Consider the following 24,029-nt stretch of genomic DNA (forward strand, 5'->3'; position numbering starts at 1 on the left):
TAGTTGGTCTTCAAGCCTAGGAAATGTCACATTTACCACATTACAATTCAGGAAAGGATGCTTGTACCTAGTGCAGATGAGACCCATTACTGACAAGGCCAAAGACCTGGCTCGCTTCTGACTAATCTTTACTTCGACCCATCTTGTTTTGGGCCGTTTTCACAGCAGTTGAGAAAGTCGTAATTTGAATCACATTTGGACTTATGATTCAAATCCCCCTCCGCGATTCCATTTTGCATTCCTATGGCAAAAATACGTAGACTGAATAATGATTCTAGCAATGTGTCATTACACACTCTCCGTGCATGTGAAGACGGAAAGAAACCACATTGAAGTGGTTCATCATGACAATCCAAAAGTCTCACAAACATGACTGTCCATCACTCCATTTACCAATCCTGCTATGGTATCACTATCCTTTAAATAATAGATGCTCAACCTTTACCCGGTGTTTACATGCACTTTTAAGAAACCGGTGACGTGCGTCAGGAAATGAAAGACAGACAAGACGTTCAAGAAAGAAACAAAACAACCCCCCCCCCCCCAAAAAAAAAAGAACTATGCTGCTGCTTGGCAGCTTTTACGAGTATGAATCAGAGCAAAGTCAAGGAAAGGCAAGCCGACGCTGTGTGGCTGTATGCTATTGTACACTGTACTTTAAATCTTAACATCGCACATTCATGACTACATTGTACATGTGAAATATAAAGTTTCTGTATTTCAGTCAGCTCACAGTCTTGACTGCCAAGTCATAGCCCTCTACTGCAAGTCTTGTTCTCAATCTTGTATTTTTTTTTTAATAATCTTTAAGTCTTACTGTTTTCCTCTACTACTTTTCATCCCATCCAGCAACTGATTGATTTGTGATTCTGATACACCCTTGTTACTCATCGAATGTTTTTCTTTTTCTTTTTTTCTTCTCTCCATTACTCCCAGAGACTGTATGTAGAATGCTTCGATCTGTTTTAGATCGTAGCTACAGCTGTTGGCTATTTCCGCGCTTCGTCATTTTGCTGATACTTTATAGCAAAATCTATGACTTTAACTCAATATACATCATGTCTACTCCATCAGACAACATTTGCGAGGACTTTTTTTGCATGTGTATCATGTTGTATGATTGGCAGGAGGACTCAAATTCATCAATCAATCCCGAGTCTGAATATTTGACATATAACGACACGAATGACAAAATTGGACAGCATGATCACCACGATCAAAACCTGACCCTGCATTTGGCTAAAAGGAAAACAGAGAAGGAGAGAAAAAAAGGTCATGCTTGACTAGGAATTGATAAACACAAGTGTATTCTCCCCCATCATGAGCTAATTCAGCACAGCTTCCGTGCGGTTCCAGGCCACACACATTCCTCGCACATTTCAACTGAAATGTGCCTGATGCGGCATACCACAGCACGATACTCATATTACGGAAGTTCATTTTCCCTGCCTCATTAGGTCCTGTATATGTGCAGGTAATTGCATACAAATGACGTCCATCCCCCTGAGAATAAAACAATACCGCATAACCAGTCGCCTTCAGGCAATCTTTTAGCATGCACACCTATAAAACCTCAACCGCCCCCTCTCATTCATCAATCTACAGTGAGTTATTTTCAGTCTACTGATACAAAGCAGATATGAAATCAAACTGGAGTTCAAAAAAAAAGAAACAAAACCCACAATAGTCATACTTTGTTGTCACGTGTATTATTAGTAAAGCCATCAATCAGGTGTGGTACTTTCATACTACAAATGTATATTCATATTCATAACCCTCTGAAAGAATTTGGTGGAAAAAAAAATTTGAAATACATAAACACTATCAAAGTAGGGCTATCAACCTGAAACTATACGTACATCTGTTTTATATCTAATGCTCTGTATGTTTTCGTTGCATGTACAATGTATTCCTATCTACACCTCGGAGAGAATGAAAATAATATGGCACTACAATTTATAAAATGCAAAATATACATTAGGAGATGAAACTGTATACGAGTATGATTATGAAATGATGCATCTCATCTACAATTTTGTATACACTGGGATATAAAAATGCACTTGATACATTTAAACCATAATAGAAGATTAGTTAGAACTCACCCCCTCCCCCCCCCCCACATTGTACATGTACAGCAATCCTTGAAACTGTATCATTATGCCAATTTGTGGTGTTTTTTTCCCCCCTCCACATTGGCACATATCAACGGGTGGCCGATCTCCAATGATTTGATACCATCCGAAGCACACTGATGTATACACCATTTGGTGAGAGCTGGAGCTCTGCTTTTGATAGACACCGAAATTGGACATGAAGTCTTTTGGCACCGCGCTGGGCGAGTGACAAAAACAATTCCAAATTGCCGGGCAGACGCGATTCATTTGATCGCATTTGCCGCAGTCTCCCGAGTTCCGACACTTCTGCATGCTGTCGGCTTTGCGTCATCCCGCAAGACGGGGGTGATGTGGGAGGGGGAGGGAGGAGAAAAACAGTCTCATAACTGTCATATTTTGCTGGTTTGTTTTGCTCCGTCGGAGATGCAAGACCTTGGGATGCAATCATTTTGCCTTTTCTATAATTTTTTTGTTTTGTTACGTTTTTTTTACCACACTATTGACAAAATATAAAAAGGATTTTAGCCCACTGTGGCAAACAGCAGCAAAAAAAAAACCAACCAAATAACGGCACCTACTGCCTCACACAAGCTTCTGCTAAAATCAAAACAACGCAGGATCACAAGATTCAAGAATTGTATTATCTATGGCAAAGTTCCCCCCCCCCCCATCTCACCTCATAATCATACAGAGATGACAATATAAATGTTCTAGTGAAATTATGATCCCATCGAAAAAAAAATGACATCAAAAAAAAAAAATCCAAATTTTTGTGTCAGCTGATTGGGAAGCCCTATGGAAACCCAGTATGAGGTATCTATTGCCGAGTATCAAATTTTTATTGTGAATAGCACTGACTGATACTACATTGTATGAATGAAACATCGGCTTAATACCAACTTACCCCCTTTTCAGACGCATGCCATTTTATACCAAAACTTGATAACGAAACGACGTATAAAGAATCATCGTATAGCCGACAGACCGTTCAGACATTAATTTTGACCGTTCTGGGAAACGTCGTATAGATGTGCAGTTTCCCACTACGCATGCTGTTATAGTCATGAGTGACAGCTGTGGGGTCACCTTTCGTGCGCGCTCCCATTAAGCCCCGCCCAGTTATACCGTTCTATGGTCGCCATACGTTCAGACGGACATGGAATGCTGATTCGTTATCGAGTTCTAGTTCGAAACGATGCTCTGACCGTCGTTTCGCTATACGTCGTTTCGTTATACGTCGTTTCGTTAGTCAGCGTTCAGACGTATAAATTCATCGTATAGCTATACCGTTTTGGTATAGCTGTACCGTTCTAGTATAAATTTTTTTTGCGTCTGAATGCCCTATAACATTTGAAAAGCTCAGGTGACTATTAAAAATCTGCCCCCCCCCCCCCCATTTAAAGCATTGTAAAATCTGATAAAGAAAAACATGTACAGTACCTGTCATTTGTGAAAAAGAAACAGTGCACTGTGTAAACAGGTGCAGGTACACACACACACACACACAGACACACACCCCGCAGATGGTAGGAGGAGAGAAGTTACAGTGGCGACAGATTTTCCTCGACTACTATAGGCGCCCGAGCGAGGCGAGCCTAAATGGATTGGTCAAGTTCTCGCCAGATGGCCACGCCATGTGGGGAATACCCTGATTGGATTTTCCCTCCCGCCACCAGACCGAGATTTGTTGGCATTGACGTCACCACGGGTGAATGCACGCATGCTGTAATGGCAGGGGGGGGGGGGAACGGGTTAGGGAGGGGGCAAAGAGGAAAATTCGCCCCATAGGAAAATAAACGAAAGGAAATGAGCGGCTGTTGTTCTTCACTCTACCTATTCACATTGACATCCTTTTTCATTCCATTCATTCTTTAAAGTGTACACCTCTCCATGAGTGGTAAAATCCATGCAACCTCAAGACAAACCATTCTGCAAACCGCATTGAACCTGAACTGTCCGTAAGATTATCTTGCACTGAAGGATGAATCCTGCGACAATCTCTACTTCGTACTTGGTAGAGTGCTCCAACCAGAAGTTCAACAGTTACTCCATTTCTCAAGACGCACGCACCTGCAACAACCACGTTTCCATTCCCCTATAAGCCCACCTTAGTCCCAAAAACCACATATTTGAGGTTTGCTGCTGTTAACTTGAAACTGTGATTTTTCACTGTTTACGGTGTTTTAGAAGTACAGTGAGTGTTCACACACACACACAGAAAATTTTTTGAATTTGAGCCCTTTGTTGTTCACATGATATGTGAACAAGAAAGGGCTAAAATGAAGACCTTAAAAATGCTGTAAACCTATACAAAAGTAAATCATACTTTGGGATAGCTTACAGCATCATTGAAGTCTAAAAATTTAAACCAATCCTTTAAAGTGGTGAAACATTAAATGAAATATTCAAAACTACTATTTTTCTTTCAAATTGGAATACTACATCTAATTCTTCTCCAATGCACTGTACATAAATTACTTTTATAGGTTTATACACTAAGTACCATACATCTTGATTTAGTCCCTCTGAAAGCCCTTATAAATAATCTTTCATGGCGCTTCACTTTGTTTTACGATTCAGTGTTGATTTCCACCCATAGTGGGATCACGTTGTAACGAAAGAACGATCCCATTAAAGCTGATAAGCAAAAGTACATTTGTATATCAACGAGAGTAATACACACTGAGTTATTTGCTGAATGCCACACGTGGCATGTTTGATGCACTGAAGTTGTGCTGTGTAAATATTTGCACGGCAAAATGTGATCAAATGTGACCGCAAGTACAGACTCGTGGGTAAATACTGCCATGAACAACAGCAGTTCATGTGGGAGCTAATGAAAATGTGCCAATTAAGTGGCAACATCATTCTGTTTTTCAGCAAATGCACATCCTCAGTTCTGGTTCGCAGAGCAAAAAGGTGGTACATGACCTTTGACCCACCATCCTGCATTGCCTCTTCACATCAAAGATCAGCGAAGCAAAACTAAGTAAAAGCGCAATGTTGCGACTCACAATACGCTTCCCATCAGCAGCAGTCATGGGCCTTAAAAACCTGCCTTAAAACTCCTTATAACAATGCACATCTTGAAAGTGCTTTGAGTCCCACTTCATTTCGGCCGGTCGTTAGATGGCTACGAGGCACTTTTTCGCACAGGCTCCGCAAATATAGCAAATGCCCTATATAGATTAGTCATACAGATCTCAAAATGTATCACTTCCTAACCCCGTTATCATCATAATCCTCAGCAAATTTGCCAAACACTGAGAGAAGTTGGGGGGAGGGGGGTTAGGGTAAACCGCCAACCGATACAGGTCTGAAAATTTGGAGGAGCAAAACCTCAAGCCCGCAAAATTCATCACCAGTCTGATGACGGAGTATCACCAGAAAACATTGAACTGGCAAGTTTACAAATAAGGTCATTGTTGTTGTCTTGATGATAGTATGGCTCTCTGTAGACAACATTTGCCCAAGCAGCAAGTAAATGACCAAGAAACAATCTAACAAATTAGTAAACAACCAAAAAAAATATGTCCTGCCATGAAAAGGAGAAATGAAATGAATTAAGTACTGTTTAATATCAAAGGGCAGGTCTATTCCAGGCTTTGGGGTGCCACAAACCTGTTGTTATTGTTGTTGAGAAGATGGAGTATATAAATGAAGTCTTTGGAAATCATGATACCTGTCAGGACATCAATGAGTTCTCTTCATCCAAGATAAGCTCTGCAATCATTTATCCCCATTTTATGAATACACATCCTGACAGCAAGTACATTATTTGTATACTGGATTGAGGAGAAGTTCATCATGCGCCTGCCAAATCCACCTGAAATGCTCACAAAGGGTAATGAACAATTTGTATGTCACACACACGATCCAATCACACGAATCCATGCTTTACCTTTAGAGCAAAATGGCGTGTTAAATCAAACAAAACCTAACCAAATGAAAACAAAAACAATACCAGTTGTATAAAAAAAAAGAGTGACCTTTTATAGGAAATCCTGGATTTCAGCACATTTTTAAACAATATTGTCCAGCAGTAACCTCTTGTATACTTTGCCACCCTTGCCCTTTTGAGGACATTGGCTACAATTGCGTAGGATAAATCTATACAGCCCTGCATAATCTGGCGCAATCCCCCCTCCCCTTCTATCTGTCTGTCTGTCTGTCTGTCCCTCTCTCTCTCTCTCTCTCTCTCTCTCGCTTTCCAATTCTGTCCCGGCACTGAAAAGATTATGACGAGGGATGCCACTGTATCCACAGTCAATAGCCCCACAGGAGCGAGTCACCCGAGTATGCACACACACACACACACACACACACACACAAAAAAAAAAAACACTGAGTGATCCTACAAACTGCCACCGGCAAATATGACACCACAAGGCATCCGCCAGCCCAATTCCTATCGGCAAACTTGCGTCCGGCCGATTCAGACTCGATTTGGAGCGGGTGCGATCTAATGCTTCCCATATCTGCGGGAGAGCCACAGTGTGGGGTGCTGCGACTCATAGGTTTAATATTCTGTACTGTTTTTAAGCCTTGGCATTGGGTTCCTCGCATTCTGGCTTTCTTCTCTTCCGCTAGAAAGTGTTGGTGATGCTTCGAATAACCGACCGGCCATAACGCACACCGCCTGGGGCCTGTATGTTAGCAGTCATGATGTCTTTACGCCAATGAGTAGCGACATGTCGGTAATTCACACCTTGCACATAAACTGCTGGTAGTAATTACACTCAGCATAGTTACACACAGATTCTTATACATGGGACCATTCTCACAGGGGAAACGTGATGCTGACGTGACCTTTCCGTCTGCGCTTGGATGGAAAATCGTTGTACACATGCAGGTTTGGCTCAAATAATTACAGCAGGCATAGACGTTATAAACACATAACCTCTATGGTTGCACTGAACTACAAATTATGACATAATCATTAGCCTGGCTGGCTAGAGGGGTGGAGGAATAGAAATCATCTCTCTAAAACTACACTTTTACACAAGTCCCTTTATCACCAAAGAAATAACAAAGCCTGAAGAATTCTTGCTAAACCTAAAGAAATGTCACCAAAAATGTTGACAACCTGCTTTTCCATGCCTCCCCTCTAAAGTTGGGAAGCACCCACCTCCCTCAAACACTTCTCGGTTTCCATTCACACCCTTGCCGAACGAGATAAGGAATCGATGCAAGAAAAGATGTTTACAGAGCACACATGCCCCTAATATCCACACGACATTCCCACATTTGCCGCGCGAGATCCCACCACTGATAGAGTTCACCCGAGGGTAATTTAAAGAGAGCTCCACGTATATGGTACATGTACTTATCGATGGCAGTTGGAAGGAGACACATAGTCAGTTTCATAGATGTCTCTTCTCTGTGCGCTCTGCATGGATTGCCCATTTAAGAGGTTGATGAGCTTCTCATATTTTAAGTATACAAGACAATGCCCTTTTGTTTCTCTCGCTACATTATATCTACCAGACAGTTTTGTTCAGAAAGGTACTTGTAGAATGTTGAAGCGAATTGCACAGACATTAACTTTTTCTGTTACTTGCACTTGACATACACTTCAAATGGTTTCAAACTGCAACACACAGAATTCAGTTGTACTAGTGGGGCAGTGTATGTATGTGAATATGATGCTCACTTCCAACGGAGAGTGTAGAATTTTGCATGTAATACAGGGGTACAATTCTGGGGTCCTGATTTTAAAAATTGCTGGATCCAAGAGATCTGACCACTGGGTTGACCGCCATCTTGAATTCCAATATGGCCGCCATGAGGAAACATTAAAAAGATCCCTATCTATCATTAATAATCCAAGATAGAGATCTGTTAATGTTTCGTCATGGCGGCCATATTGGAATCGCCGTCATCATCATCATCATCATTAATTATCCTCGACATTATCGATGACCAGTGGGTGTCAAAAACCAGAGCTACATTCTTTGCTTCATCTCTCATTATTTCCTTCTCATCCCACCAACAAGTTATAATATAGAAACAGAGAGGAGAGGAAGAGACAGAGAGAGCCGCTGTGCAAATACTACGACATGAATGCTCAGCTGCACCTGTGCTTGCTGTAACTCATTCTTTCTTCTTTTTTTCTTTATTCAGGGTTGTTATACTCAGCGCTGGCTATACTGGGACTTCCTTCCCGTCGCGTGCCGAACAACGAACCGTGAAAATGGGCCGTTCATCTTCGGGTAGGGGTGCGCGACAGAGCCAGGGAATGCCGAGATTGACTCCCGTCACGTAGCGACGCTTTGAGTATTGCGAGACAGAGAGCAGCTGCACAAAGGCAGCATTGCCTTGTTACCGGATTGCTCGTAACCTTCGGTATCAACGCATTGCTCAAAGCCCAGTCAGTGAGTACATGACGGACGGCATCTCCTTCCAATTATGTCTATAAATCCTCAACGCAAGGACTGGGCGGGCTAATGCAAACTATTATGGTGGCATCCGCAATTGCCAGGCACAGCAATTGATCTACCAAGGATCCCTTGATTAAAGAGTCAATACGCTAACCGTGGCCACTCGCGGTAAAGGTATACAGAAACATATCCTGGTGGAATAAAAAAGAACAGTAAAATTTACCATTCACTGAAACCTCATGTTGACTTTAACCTCATGACCATTATGGTGTTTAATAATTTCAAATAAAATAATGTAATATGTTATGACATCTTCCAGCAACCTGGGAAGAAACGCTAGGCAAGACAAAATGACTTCATAATAAAGTGTGGATGATTTTTTGAGATGATGAAATACCTCACCTCAGTTTAGTAAAGATGTTTACATGCACGAAAAGTCCTCAAATTGCAGGGGAAAATAAATGCCCCCCCCCCCCCCGAACAACAAAATGGCCAGACTACATTATTTATTCATTTTATAAACTCCACTGACAAAAAAAAGGAAAGAAAAAAAAAATCACTGTAAAGCCAATCAGCAATTCATGTCAGCAATACACACTGTGAAAAAAAAAGTGATTCTCAATGACCATCAACTCCAGGCAATTACCAGAAAGTAGGTCATCAAATCCTATCATACATGCACAACGACTCCTACATTGTAGAACACAGTGCTGTTTCTTGGGTACTATTTGCGGATTGTTTTTGTTATCCGATATACTCGGCTATCTTTAGTGTTTAATCAATAACTATGACATTTTCTTTGTGACTTACACTCAATAACATTATATTTTTATGATTTCACCATAAAAAGCTTGTCAAAACACACGGCGCACCAGCCTGAAGAAGCTTGATGACACATGAGAAGTGAAATGTTTAAAGTCCTCCCTTCCATCCCTCCCCACCTCGAAAAAAACAAAGGGAGGATCAGAAACGCAACCATGGGAAGCGGTACAGCATAATGGGTTCATTACGATCAATTACCGCCAAACATTCACGCAGACATATTATATTGTATACTTGAAAGGATAGATCACACAGGGTTGTTATCGCATCGAGCGACAGCAATTAATGCATTTTAGGCCCCCGGTCGGGGCAATTAATACATTAAAGCTATCAATCACAGCTCGAGTTTCACACCAGCTCTGCTACTGCCGCTCAGATTACAACCATCGCACTCATAGTACCGCCCCCAACCCCCCAAAAACACATTTCCCCCCTGGAGGGCCTTCTTGCACAAACCGCTTTGCACGCTGCCATTTGCATTCCCTCGCACTGTCAACAGCCCAGGTCATGATATTTTGGTAAATAGCAGATATCATTATACATTTGACTATAAAACATGCCAATGTCTGAATTTACTAGCTGCCCCCTCCAAAAAAAAAAAAGAGAAAGAAAATAAAGACAAGAAACCACAAAATGCACATTTGATAACAATTTATATTGAGAAATTTCTTGTCCAGAGAGAATAAAATTGTGTGTATGCTGTACTATCAATATTACAGAATTTTTTGATATTTTACACCTTCTGTCTCTCCGTCTTTGGTTATACCTGGTAATCATTCCTTGTCTGAAGGTGACACGAGTAAGAAAATAGATATCATTCACTAAAACCTCTTGATGTTGGATATAAATATGATTCTGAAATCATGAAATTCTAACATAACGTAAAGATGACAATTTTTCACAACCTGTTTACTGCAAGACGGGCACTCAAACCTGTTGAAACGTGGAAATCTTTGTCCATGGAAGATCACAACCTATTTCTATGGGTCTGTATTGTGAGCTGAAGTGGTCTTTCCACAAAAGGTCATTCTCTCATGGCTAATATGTAGAATGATGCAATACTACCAAGAATACTACAGAGCGGCATCTCTCTCCCTTTCTCATGGTACACCTCTACATCTCATACACTTTCTCCTTTAATATGCTGGTAAAAATTTCAGCTTTATTGTTGAAACACACATCTATCAATCTGTCTCTATTTACATTGTATATCTATTGCTCTCTCAATCTCTATTTATCTATCTATCTATCTTTCTACACTCAATCTATCAATCTATCAATCTATCTATCATCAGTATCTAATCTATTTTGTATCTTCATCTGCAGTGATATGGTCATAACACTCCCACAATCTTTTACCACCTGATAGTTGAGTTAAGCTCATTTGACCCTCAACGAAACCTGTGTTGCTAGAGCTCATACACATACAGACACACAGAGAGATAGACAGATAGACAGACAGACACACATACATGTTCAATCCCTCTGTTTATGGACTCTTCTAGGCCCTGAAGGATCGAAGTTACATGAACTAACGCACAAAATATGAAATATACAAACGAATTAATGTTTGTAAGATAGTAAGACATCCTACCAGTTTGCTAGAAGAGATGAATCATGTACACACGCACACACACACACTCATACACGGGGTATATTTGCCTTTTCTTTCATCAAATTTGTACATTTGCATGCGTGAGTCCCGAAACATCTGTGTTCCCACATGTTCAACATTTGTTTCATAAGAATGAAAGTGCAGTGTACTGTCACAATGAACCCTCTTGAGGGATTGGCTTAACACAAACAATTAGCTCCGTACACATCTCGACAAGTGCTTTCCAAATCCGTTGGTAATTGATTCATTTGACAGCGCACACACAGACCAGCCGTCCTGTAATTGCCAGTTCAGAAATTGACTCCTCTGGAAGAAAACAAACACACACAATCACACATCCACTCACCCACCCACCCTCCCCACACACACACACACAGACTAAGAGTAACGGATCAACCGAACACCCACAAAAGGATACGCTATAATTGTCTCGTAGCTCGAAATCTGATCCTTGTGTCGCAGAACGTAGATTAGACTCAGCACGAAGACGGTCACCATGTGCATGGTCAGCGAGAGTAGGAAGAGGAAAAAGTAGCGGTAATTCCTCCTCCCGACGCAGTTGTTCACCCATGGACAATGGTGATCAAACCTCTGTAAGAATAAAGAAATACGTAATGTCAACACAAAAAAAAAAGCAAAGAGAGAATATAATACTAATTCACAATATAAATTCCGGTATCCAGTACAGACTTAAAAAAAAAAAATCAATACTTTATTGATTATTTTCTTTTCACAGCAGTTCTTACATGAAAGCAATCCTGTCACTGTTACAAAAATCAGAAGTTCTATACTAAACATGGTTTAGGACTTTTAAGTGCAAACTGAAAGTACTGTTCAGGTATGTTGTATACCCCATCATGCTTAAAATTGATAGATTAGCATCACCAATGACAGCCAAGATTAGCATCAGCTGTTCATACACGTATGACACCACAGCAGATGCATAATCCCAGATATTGTATGTGGTGAAATGTAAAATGAGTATTTAGTCACTCCAAACATTATTATAATCTAAACTCATAAGCTTTCTACAGTGCAAAGGATCTTGTGACCAATTCAAGCAGACTCATTGGTTTTAAAGGCCAAAGTCGATACTGGGACTTGCTCACAAATACACCCCCCCCCCCCCCCACACACACACACACATACATACAACATACGGTACGAAGATAAAAGCTGCGAGAAGAAAGGGCTTTAATCTGTAAGTGAAGGATGCTATCTCTAAATGTGACCCACCACAAAAGTCGCGGGCAGCTGAGCCGAGAAAACCGAGTTTGAAGTGAGATCATCAAAATTCGTCAAAACGATTGGATTTCTGTTTTTGGCATGATTCTGAAGTCTAATGTATCATCTATCATCTGCCGAAAGTTTGAAGCTAAATGATAAGGAAAGGCAATAAATCAGTGTGTTTCTGGGCCATAATTTTCCAACTTTAAACGTTACAGAAATGTGTTCGAAGATTTGGATTTGGCGCCACAGACAGACTCCGCCCCCAGCAACGAGGGAGTGACCTTACTGGCCAGTGCATGGCATCCTGGTTACTGATTGGTCATGCGTAGACTGCTGGCGCTAAGCTTGAATGAACATCACGGAGGTTTCTAGGAGCATGCCTTCTATTGTCATGAGGTGAAAACCGTCTGCATCCCTTTGATCATGATTGCATCAGAAGGGAAAACTTTGAAGGTGGCTTTCTCGAAACGCTGATTTCTCTAACCACTCGAATTGCGCTACTAAAATCATCGATATCTCTGCAACCGAGTACTTTTATGATTCGTGTTGAAATTAAAGTGGAAGAGTAAGGGAATAATGTCATGTCATTTTCAGAAAACTGTCCTCCTCTGACTTTCGGATCCTTTTGTTGTAGCGGGTCACAAATTACCTTGTTTTGTTTTGCCAATCATACAATTATTTTCAGATCAGGGTCAACATGACAGATTAATTTGCAAATGAAATACTGTATACGCCATATATTTCGCGAGTCTAAATTTTCGCGAATCGGGAATTCCCGACGACTTCGCGAGTGGTTAAATTCGCGATCGTGGAGTCCCCTACTGAACGGAGTAGAGTACACGCGTATGTCACATTTACATCGGGATCAGAGTCAATATTTTCGTGTGTCTTTAATTTCGCGAATAGCACCCGACTCGCGAAATTCGTGAAAATAAAAACCTCGCGAAATATTCGGCGTATACAGTACTAATTATTCATTTGAAATTAGTTATTTCAGATGAATTTTTTGAAAACAGAATCTGCTTTATCTATACTCTAGCAATAAATACACTACCTCAACACAAACCCAGGAGCAGGTTGGAAACAAACCCCTCCCAGTATAATCACAACAAGCAGGTCATTAATCACTCTACAGATTTCAACCGCAAAACTCCTGCATGGTAAATACAGGGGAAGTGGCACTTTGTTTGGGTGACAAGTTTGGACGATAACGACGCGTGGGTAATCCCGCAACATCCAGCCATTACAACTAATCATCATTCATGAATGCATTTTACCACTGCCGGGGAAATTGATAATGGGAGTAATAAAGGAAATGCAGAGTGTCCACGACTTAAAATCTTTGCTAGCTCTCTCAACATGGAACAAATGATTAAGAATACAAACAAATTAAAAATGGCAAAAAGAAAGGAACATCAAAATCTGAAGTAATTTCAGTAGCCATAATGCATCATCCAGGAAAAAGTCTTTAGAGTTTATTGTTCAAGCAGACTGTTGTTGGTATCAAAACCACTTTCACATTTACCTTTAATCACCATGACAATTTCATTCACACCCCAACCCCTCCCCCCACCAAAAAAAAAAAAAAAAAGAAAAAAAAAAGTGTTCTAGCCTTGTATCACTATCATGCAGAGCAGAGGGTTTAATTATCGGCTAAATGTTGTGTGCTGTGATCATGAATGTGATACTGGAGAATGCCTATTGACATGAACAGCACATTGTGAACTATTAAGCAAGCTCAAATGGGTTTTCTGATTGAAAACGCTTCACTGATTCACCACTGGGCGCTGGTGATTTTCAGTGGTAGAAGCCTCCACTTACATGACATAATGGCCAGAATTCACACAGAAAGGTCTAGAAAGTGTTGCGAAGCTCAAATGTCTGAAGCACTTTACATATCGTACGTTCTGTTTTGAATCTGAAACTCATTAAAAAGCATGCAAGACATCATCTGTCGAATATGATGAAAAACTGCTACCTCGTGTGACTTCATCGAATGCAAATGAGAGGGAGAGAGGATTTCAAGATTCCTACAGAATCTGCGTAAAATATCCTAAGCCCTAAAATACATACACGCAGCAGTAAATGACATTTGCAATATTACAGCATCCAAAACATCTATCCTTCTATGACATTTGAAGGTAGGAACCACTGATGGTTTTCCCCACATTGTCTACAGTATAATCTATATAACAGCAGTGAGATTTATGTATCATACATATATGATGCAAACTATGATTTTTTTTTTTTAATACAGCCCCCACAATCATTCAAGTCTATAAAATTTCTATTCCAGTATGGAGTCAGAGGATCCTTCAAACAAATTGTTTGCCCTGGTTTTTCTGACAGCATCAATATAGAGTTACAAATATGAGAGGGAGAAAGGGAATTAAAAAGAAAATCTTCCTGTTGTTTTACCACATCCACACATCCTATGGAACCCCACGGCAAAGCGTCCGGAACAAACAACGGCAAAATTCATGTCACCGGATTTATGTTACAATGATTGCTTTTTTTCGCCTCCCTGGGGGGAAATAAAACCGGCCACAGCTTGTTGTACATATCCCCCCACGTTATCATCGCGTTCCAAGAACAAGGCCGCATGTGTGAGTTGGCACATCCTGCACGATAAGTAGCAAGCGCTATATGTAATATGTGATTGTGACGCTGCGGCGGGATTACACTGCACTAGCACATATGTACAGAATTGTATGTACACTGTATGTTTGCATAAATCTGCCAAATCCATGGCAGCCTAAATCATACAGTACACGCTCCCAATGTGTACTATAAATTCCATTTCCAGATATATCATACCAGGCAGCGGAAAGCTCATGTGTCACGTTCAGTCTGCTTTCTGCTTAATTTTCTTTCAACACGGGAGAGATAAGAATTCTTTGGGATTTACCTGCGTGTTTGTTTGTCTGTTTGAGGTTGTTTGTTTGTTTGTTTGTTTGTTTTCACTACATGCTTGTGTCGGTGTGGTATCCGCCACTGGCTAAATCTGCGTGTCTTTCCCATTGCCAGTGTTTTAGTGTTATGCCTATAAAGGGCTTTTTGTTTTTTCCTTCAGGCAACATAAAGTTTTATTATTCTGTCCGGGACCACCTGATATGGATCATACAATACACATGTAGGCCTACATTGTATGCTGATGTCTCAATATAATATTTGTACACACTGTACATTGTATTAATACTAATTAACGCAACATAAAAAGTTTTATTATTCTGTCCGGGACCACCTGATATGGATCATACAATTATGCACATGTAGGCCTACATTGTATGCTGATGTCTCAATATAATATTTGTACACACTGTACATTGTATTAATACTAATTAACGCAACATAAAAAGTTTTATTATTCTGTCCGGGACCACCTGATATGGATCATACAAATGCACATGTAGGCCTACATTGTATGTCTCAATGCATAATATTTGTATTATTAAATACTAGTATTAACATCAGTGCTGCTTAACTTTTCAGAAGCTGCTATAAAACCTAAAAATGCACAATAAATGAGAGAGGACGATGAAACGAAATATATGTTTAAATAATATTGAAGTAAAAAGTCCTTTCTTAAACCTATCAGCTGAGTCTCATACAATATAAAAGACATATGAAGGCTAGAGTACTGTATATTTAGCAAGACTATTCTTTCGCGAATCGGGACTTCTAGACAGTTTTGCAAGTGGTTAAATTTGCTATCATAGAGTACAGGACTGAACGGAGCAATGTATGCATGCATGTCAAAATTCATGTCGGCATCAGAATTGACATATCTGTGTGTTTCCTGGTTTGTGAATAGCATCCAACTCGCGAAATTCAGGAAATAAAAACAACCTTGCAAAATAGTTGGTGTATAGAGTACCTGGTATCATTATATAGGTGATTGTGACTGATATTCACTGTTGTGTGATCTCATGTTTGAAGCTATAGTCACTTTCCATGTGTGTCGCAAAATCACGACAGCATCACAAAGTTTTTGAACTCTTCCCAGAACAACAGCTGTTTGAGAGAAGAAAATTATGAGTGTGAGAGCATGTAGAGCAGACCGAGCGTTAAATCACGCTGCATTTTGTATGGGAGCATCCCCAGACGCTGTCACTGTCGATGATTCAGCCTTCATGTATTGTTTACGAGCACCAAGGCTTTGAACCCAAGCCTACCGTCCAGACCACAAAGTGCCGCCTTCTGTCCCCCTGACAACCCCCCTTTCATCCCACAGAAGCTTTCACATTTCTTATACTATGCATATCACCTAACATAACCACTATTCCTACAAATTTCCGATTCAACTGCAAAATGTCTGCCCCAATACTTCAAGTACTACTGCTGTTTTAAACAAAGCTGATCGAGATTCAACAAATATCAAACTGCACTTCTTGTCCCCCTTGAGCAAGACTCTTAATAGACACAAGCAAAACCTTTAAAAATCCGGGCTGTCAGCTCTGAATGCAGTATCAAAGGACAAGTTCACCTTCATAAACATAAGGATTGAGAGAATGTAGCAATATTAGTAGAACACATCAGTGAAAGTTTGAGGAAAATCGGACAATCCGTTCAAAAGTTATGAATTTTTGAAGTTTTTGTGCAGTAACTGCTGGATGAGAAGACTGCTGCAGTGTGTGAATAACTTAGATGTCACATGCGTACAACAATATAAGGAAAATATAAAGAGAATTTCACACAATTTCATCTTTTGAAAAAAGTACATGTTTCCCCGTCTCGTTACCGGCAAATGTTATGGGTAATATTATTCCCCCTGCCTTTAGAAAGAGGCAAGTCAAGTGCTCTTTTATTATGCGAAAAAAGTGAAAATATGTTGAATTTTCTTTACATTTTCTTTATACTGTTGTACGCATATGACTCACAAGCTGTAGTAGTCTCCTTATCCAGCGGTTCCAACACAAAAATTTTAAAAATTCATAACTTTTGCATCGATTGTCCAATTTTCCTCAAACTTTCACTGATGTGTTCTACTAATATTGTTGCATTCTCTCAATCCTTATGTTTATGAAGGTGAACTTGTCCTTTAACTACTGCATTCATATGATGTACTGAGCACATTTTGTGTGAATGCTATGTATTATGAATATTTATGATATCTCTGGAAAATAGATTACAGTGATATTGACAATAACAAGAATAATAATAATAAAGAATAATTAATGATAGCTATTAATGATGTTTAAAATGATGATTATGATGATACATGTATTAACAGCTATCACGATAATAACGACGTCTGTGTATAGTACAGGGGAGAGTGATAGATGAAATAAAAGTCATTATATAGTTTTGGTGTTACACTAACCAGGCCACACTGAATCCCCCCCCCCCCCCTTGCATAGTGCATTCATGTGCCCTCTCTTCAACATGTATGTTGTATGTGAATGGTGTGTGTGCGTGCATGTCAGGTAGTGAACTTACAATTTATGGTTATCGCATTGACACCTAGAGCTCCCCATTCTCGGGGCTGCTGCCGTTTTGTGAGCAGTGTCTGGTGGTAGAAGCAGCGCGCTATTTTTAGGTGCATGATTCAATACCTCATTCTGCTTTAATTCATCCGCCATTGAACTGTATTACAGCCGTAACATGGATCAAATCAAGTCTACTACGCCAACCTCCTTAAAGGTCCCCTGACATCCATTCCATGCTGACTGCTGCTGATGTGAATAGTGATAACATTAGGTATCATTAAACAATATCTCAGCTAACTTACTGATAACATCAAGAAAGGGGAGAAGAATTCTTCCGGGGTGGTGCTTAGTGGATGAAGGAAAAAATAAAAAAAAAATGTAAACAATTAAAGCATTTGATACATATTTTGAACAAACAATCCTGAATGTGTAAGGCACTTGAAATTTCTGACAATTGGAAAAACATTGAGACACTCTGTACATCTTTTCCTTAGATGTATCTTCTGCCTGTATCGAGCAACATTCTACTTTATATTCAATAGTTTAAGACAATTTCTTTTCAGGATTCTTACTGTTTAGAGATTTCACTCCAGGCAATTGTTACCCTTTAAAGATATCCCCCAAACATTCTGACGGTATTACCACAGTGGTAGCACACAATAATGAGGGCTGCAGAGCCTGCTACCATCGTTGTGGTTACCATGGCAACAGTTAAGCCGTTCACAGTTGATTGGCTGTGGTCTCACTTAGACTCTGCTGGCTGAAATTACTGCAAGTTGCCACTGCTCAAAGTGCTTCACAAATAAATGAATGCCGATTTTGTTAGCTTGTTTCTATAACAGAAGTTTCAAAACTTCTAACTACTAAAATACAGTACCGCCACCCCTGCTGTGAAAAGACATAAAATCTGAACTACAATGCACTTTGCCTTTAAGAAACAAAGGATAAATCATAATTTTCATTACTGCACCTGGTTCAAAAAGGGACTAGTTACTGAAAACAGAAAAAAAAAGAGAAAATGGAGATGTTACAGTAACCTGCATTATGTACACAACAGGCATATCCATGGTAACAGAAAACTGCCATATTTTCTCACATTTTCAATATAGAGTTGTTGCCAATGACGTACATGGGTAGATGTACAGCAGGGTTCAACGAACCCTAGAATGCACCAAAGTACAAACACATGGCTTTCCCCTGTTGTTTTCAAATTTGGGAGGGAGGGGGGAGGGGGAGACTCGATGTAAATTTTCCAATATTCCACAAATGAACCAGGTAATTATGTGGCGACATCATCCCCTACAATTTATTATGCTATTTACACAGCGTCGACGCATACTCATGACTGGCCAGGAAATGGGTCGTAACAAACAAGAGTTTCCGTAATGATTGGTCATAATGCAATTTCTGACCTTTCAATTTGAACCACCTGAGGAGAGTGTTGAAAACAACCGAACACCGCTCCAGACACAAAACTGCAAAGTGGGAACACCACTCCACATTCAAATTGATTTGAATGATAAGGTAAACTTAGGTTACAATTTCAGTAAAAAAATGAATACAGAAATGACAGAGTTACAGAATTCATGTTTTCCTAGAGAAATACTGGTCTTTGGTTGCATCCATCATATAATCAGTTAAGGGAATAATACACTTTTTTCACCATTATGTCACAGTTCCCCAATGGCCCAAATTCACGAAGGTGGTACAAATGAAACCATGGTTTAAACCATGGACAAAAACCATGGAGCGCCAAGTGTCGCATGGAATATTTCGTTACGAATTCAGTCATTTTGTCGATGAAATGATTACTTTGTAACGAAATGAAAACATTAACGTTAACGAAACGGTCATTTTGTCGACGAAATGACCAATTTCGTAACGAAATATGTCGTGCGACACTTGGCGCTCCATGGTTTTTGTCCATGGTTTAAACCATGGTTTCATTTGTACCACCTTCGTGAATTCGGGCCCTTAGGTTTACATAAAATATCAGACTTTTTACCAAAAAGTTAGAGGATATTGTAGTAGATATGTCTTTACCCTTTAAAAGGTGTATTGACTTGTGCTGATTTATAACACCCGGATCATCACAATTTAATGTGGCTGAACAAATAATTCATCTGAATATGTGCCGTATATTCTATATCTATTTTTTCTATTATTTTTCTTCAAATTACATGGATCTGCCCACAAGAAAAGCTTCCAAACCAAGATTCCATTGATTACATCGTCTGCCTACCACTGCTCCTGTAAGTTACTGAATGATTAACACAAGATATTGGAATGCACCTTCCCTGGACTGAGCATAGCTTGTAATATGTTTCCCTACAATGCCTTTTGTTTTAAAATCATATTTAGCAATTTACGTCAATCAAAGTTCCTTTACAAGTGGTGCAAGGATAATGTCAATTGTCTAGTGTACCCACCGACACAAAAACACATCCAAGGCAATTGTATTAACCATCACAAAACACTTCCCCTGCAATTGTATTAAGGCTTGCTGTTTGCTGATATATTTCAAACATATACTTAAATTCACTCAAATACAGTGGTAATCTATGGAACTACTTCATCTTTTAGTGCTATCTGTGTATGTTCATGCGTGAGTTGTAATATGGAAAATGCAGAAGGAGAGAGAGAGAGAGAGAGAGATAGAGATGTTGTGAGAGAGACAGTGTGTGTGTGAAAGTGATGGGTGGTGCAAAGCAGTTTGCATAATGAATCATTGTGCGGTGGTATACAACATACATAAATGACAGGAACAGCTGCCATTGCGCAAGTCTGGACTACACTTGGAAAACAAACACGGCTGGTGGATGACAAACAACATAACACAGACATCCCTGGCTTTGTGTCCCCAATAGCCGAGTTCAAACTCCAAGTTCATCGCTTACTTGCGCGTGGCAAAATCATTTGTAAATCAGTAAGAATGCTTGAATGTTAATTGCCAATCAAGACGAGTGTTTCTCTCGAAGCGAAAAGGACGACCAGGAATAATTTCACGGCGTGTCGCAAACTTTATTTCCGCGCATCAAATCTGTCTGGTTGTTAAACGCTCTCCTTGCGTCTGACCAGCATTCTGGGTGTAAATGGAAGGGGGAGTCATTAACCGAACACTGCTGCATAAATTGCCATTTAATGATCCATTATTGCCACAACTAAAAGTCTGGCTGCCCACAGAAGAAGATGTGGCTGCAGGGGATTAGTATTTCGAATGTCTTGTCTCGAGTACAGAATGCAATTGTAGGGAAAAGAGAGAGAGAATTTATATTATATTTGAAGAATCCATTTGTGCTGTACTGCATGTTTACATCCACCATAGGCAGCTCATAAAGTCAACTTACGCACTCGAAAAAAAAAAATGCCTTCTTTGTAATGATGCGGTAATCATGTTGGTCCAAATGTCAAGTTCAATTTCCAGATGGTAAAAAGTAGGAAAAGAAAACATAAAATAGCATATAACAAGCCTTTAAAAGAATGATGAATTCACAAACATACTTAGCCTGAAATTATACAAAACTGCGATCATGAAATGCTTCGCGGTGTGACAATCTTTGTGAATTTCACACCCCTCTGAACAATCCAGAAAAAAATCAACGCGTAAATAATTTTGATGACACATGGACAAATATTACCAAGAAGCTTTTTAATAAAAACAGTTAGTTGATAGTAGATTATTTCTTTCTTGTTTGTTAACCGCCTCTCTGACTGGGTCAAATCTAAAATTCACCCTGCCCTTGCAAACAGAATGACCATGAAATACAAACCCCCATACCGAAATACACTTTGTATGCTTGTGATCTTTGGATTTTCATTTTCGTGGTCACTGAGGAAGCACTTGAATGCTTATGAGCAAACTAAAGTACTACAGGACCAAAGTACTCTACAAAGGACTACACAGTGAGGATAAAATCCATTGTATAGGGATGCAACGGCATTCTGCCATAGGGCTTGAACCAGGGACCTCATAATTGAGGGTCAGAGTGGTCTAAACCATTGAGCCACTAGAGCTCCTCACATGAACTTGAAAGGAAGAAATCTGCTTGATTACAGAAAGGACGAAACCAAGCTTCAAAATATTTAAGGCACGGTATTTCCCTCTGTCTGCTTGATAGGGGAAATCAATTTTTTTTTAGTACGAGTCATCCCAATTCGTGCATTAATGGAAAGGCCTACTAATATCAAATATCCTTCCTCATGATATTGTGTTCTTTGTGTTCCTTTCCAACAGGCAGTTCACTATTCAAATTCATGAAATTCTTCCGTTGAGATGTTTTCATTGCAACTGATTGACAAATTGCCCTACATCGACGTAAATAAGCACCGAATTGATCAGTGGTTTAATAGTTGCCACGATAAAACAAATCATGGGCGTACATGCTCGAGCAGGATTCAAACCTACGACCTCCTGATCTCCGGACAGGCGTCATTACATTGATGTAGGGCAATTTGTTAATCAGTTGCAAAGAGAGTTCATTCTCTACTAGTAAAAGAAAAAAAAAAACCTCAAATCCCCCCCCCCCTTTATGAGACAAATTCTTTCATCATGAAGGTTCACACAAACTTTGACATTACAAACCATGCGCTTCGAATAAAACTTGACCAGCTTGTGTGTATTGACTCAACAAAGACATCACACCCTTCCACGAGATTTGATGGACTATTTTCTGATGAAACGAGAAAGAGGGAGTTGGCTTATGTCAGGCAGAGGCTTACAAATAAAGGCGGGGTCAGCAGGACCATCCAGAAGTTTTGATGGCCCTCCGTCTCCCCGAGATGGATCGAGTGAGATGGAGAAACGCAAATGGTGTTACAGCTCCCACAGTGCCAAGGTAACGTCCGGGAGAAATGTTGACTCATACATTGTATGCGACCTTGTCAACCAAGTGGCACAGCCCAAACCCTCGCCATTTTAATACTCTATCCCGAAAATCCCTCTCGCTGTCACTGACGAATGGCCATAATGAGGTGACATACCAACGACATGAAGATGTCTCCTTAGCGTGGCATATTGGGTGGGGTAGGAATGGGGGAGAGGGGCGGATCTTGCATGACCACTGGCTCCGCCCTTTCGATGGAGAATGAGACTTTTCATAATCATTCGATCACATCTATCTTCTGCAAGGGTAGTAAAATATATACGGTGAAGAAGTGATTAAACATGATTAGGAGTGTACCGATGGCTGTGCAGACAGACAGACAGACAGAAAACCCCCAAACAGAATGTTTCTGGCCTCCCTTGGGATTGGAGGCATAAAAATAAAACAACAAACAAACAAATGCACAGGGCCCCCTGGCCACAGAATATTCATGTTGGGCAGGCAAACAATAGCGTACCTCAATACAATTGTTGCAAACGCTGCAATGCGAGCACCGCGGGGGGCGGTAGAAGCGGCACGTGGAGCACCATTTCATGCGGACCTGGATGCCCCGAATTTGGACCGTCTTATACAAGGGCGCCCTCAGGTCATCTTCTCGATCCTCGTCGCCAACGGCAGCTATAAAGCAGCAGGACAAAGAAATAGACAGAGAACCCATGTTAAGAATCTCACAAAAAGAAAAAACAGAAAAAGAAGATCTTGTAAATAGTGTTACATAAAATAGTCTATTACGAATATATCTTGAGGAACTTTTGACAACTATCCACAGCACGATGAATGGTGTTAAGAATTCTGCAAAAGATTCACAGACTGAACTTAATGGGATCGTATAGTTTTGGTTGAGACCTAATTTCAGGTTTGTAACATTTTTTGGTGAGATAATGAGAAACCTCTTACGAAATATGAAAGAGAATGTAATTGCATGAGGAATTAAACATTTATTTGATGAAAATTGGTTTTGAAATGGCTGAGATATCCAAAACAAAGCAATTCTAATAAGTGTGGGACCCACACTATATTACCATCGCTTTGTTTTACTTTGTTTTTGGATGTTTCAGTCATTCCAAATCCGATTTTCATCAAATAAACTTTGTAGTCCTCTTAAAATGGTATGCTCTGTACTATTTTATAGGTGTTTTCTTGGTATCTCGCAAAAAGTTAAAAGCCCAATTCTCATCTCCACCAATACTGTACCATCCCTTTAAAATGCTCTTTGCCACAAAATGTTCATTTGTCATAAAATGTTACACTCTGACTACAGCTTGAAAATTGCTCAAAACAGGGAAATAAAAAAAAATAGGTCATTCTACCACGGGAAGCTATTGAATCGTCATTGCATCATTGCAGACAACTGTAAGGCCTGCACATTAACCATGCCTAATCACCCATGCAGTGCACTACAACTAGGAATTATATCGTTTATTGGGATATCAACCTAAAAAAATTTGATCAGAAGCAGAACAAAGTCAGCATTCATCAAGAATGAAACATCTGCTAGTGATTCCAGAATTGTTAAGAGGAACTGTACTGATGCAATTTTGCATGTAAAGTTC

The 24,029-nt window shown here is 40.0% G+C and overlaps 1 protein-coding gene across 1 annotated transcript in view; it reads right to left on the minus strand.

Moving 5' to 3' along the window:
- Positions 1–24,029, minus strand: part of LOC140227231 (uncharacterized) — a 67,900-nt gene that overhangs the window by 16,030 nt on the left and 27,841 nt on the right. The window contains exons 3-4 of the mRNA XM_072307656.1: positions 22,934–23,094; positions 11,353–11,525 (exon numbers count right to left, since the gene is read on the minus strand). Coding sequence (XP_072163757.1) covers positions 11,353–11,525; positions 22,934–23,094 — 334 coding nt within the window. The remainder of the gene's footprint in view (positions 1–11,352; positions 11,526–22,933; positions 23,095–24,029) is intronic.

Source organism: Diadema setosum, chromosome 4 (genome assembly GCF_964275005.1).
Source record: "Diadema setosum chromosome 4, eeDiaSeto1, whole genome shotgun sequence".
Classification (NCBI taxonomy): Eukaryota; Metazoa; Echinodermata; class Echinoidea; order Diadematoida; family Diadematidae; genus Diadema; species Diadema setosum.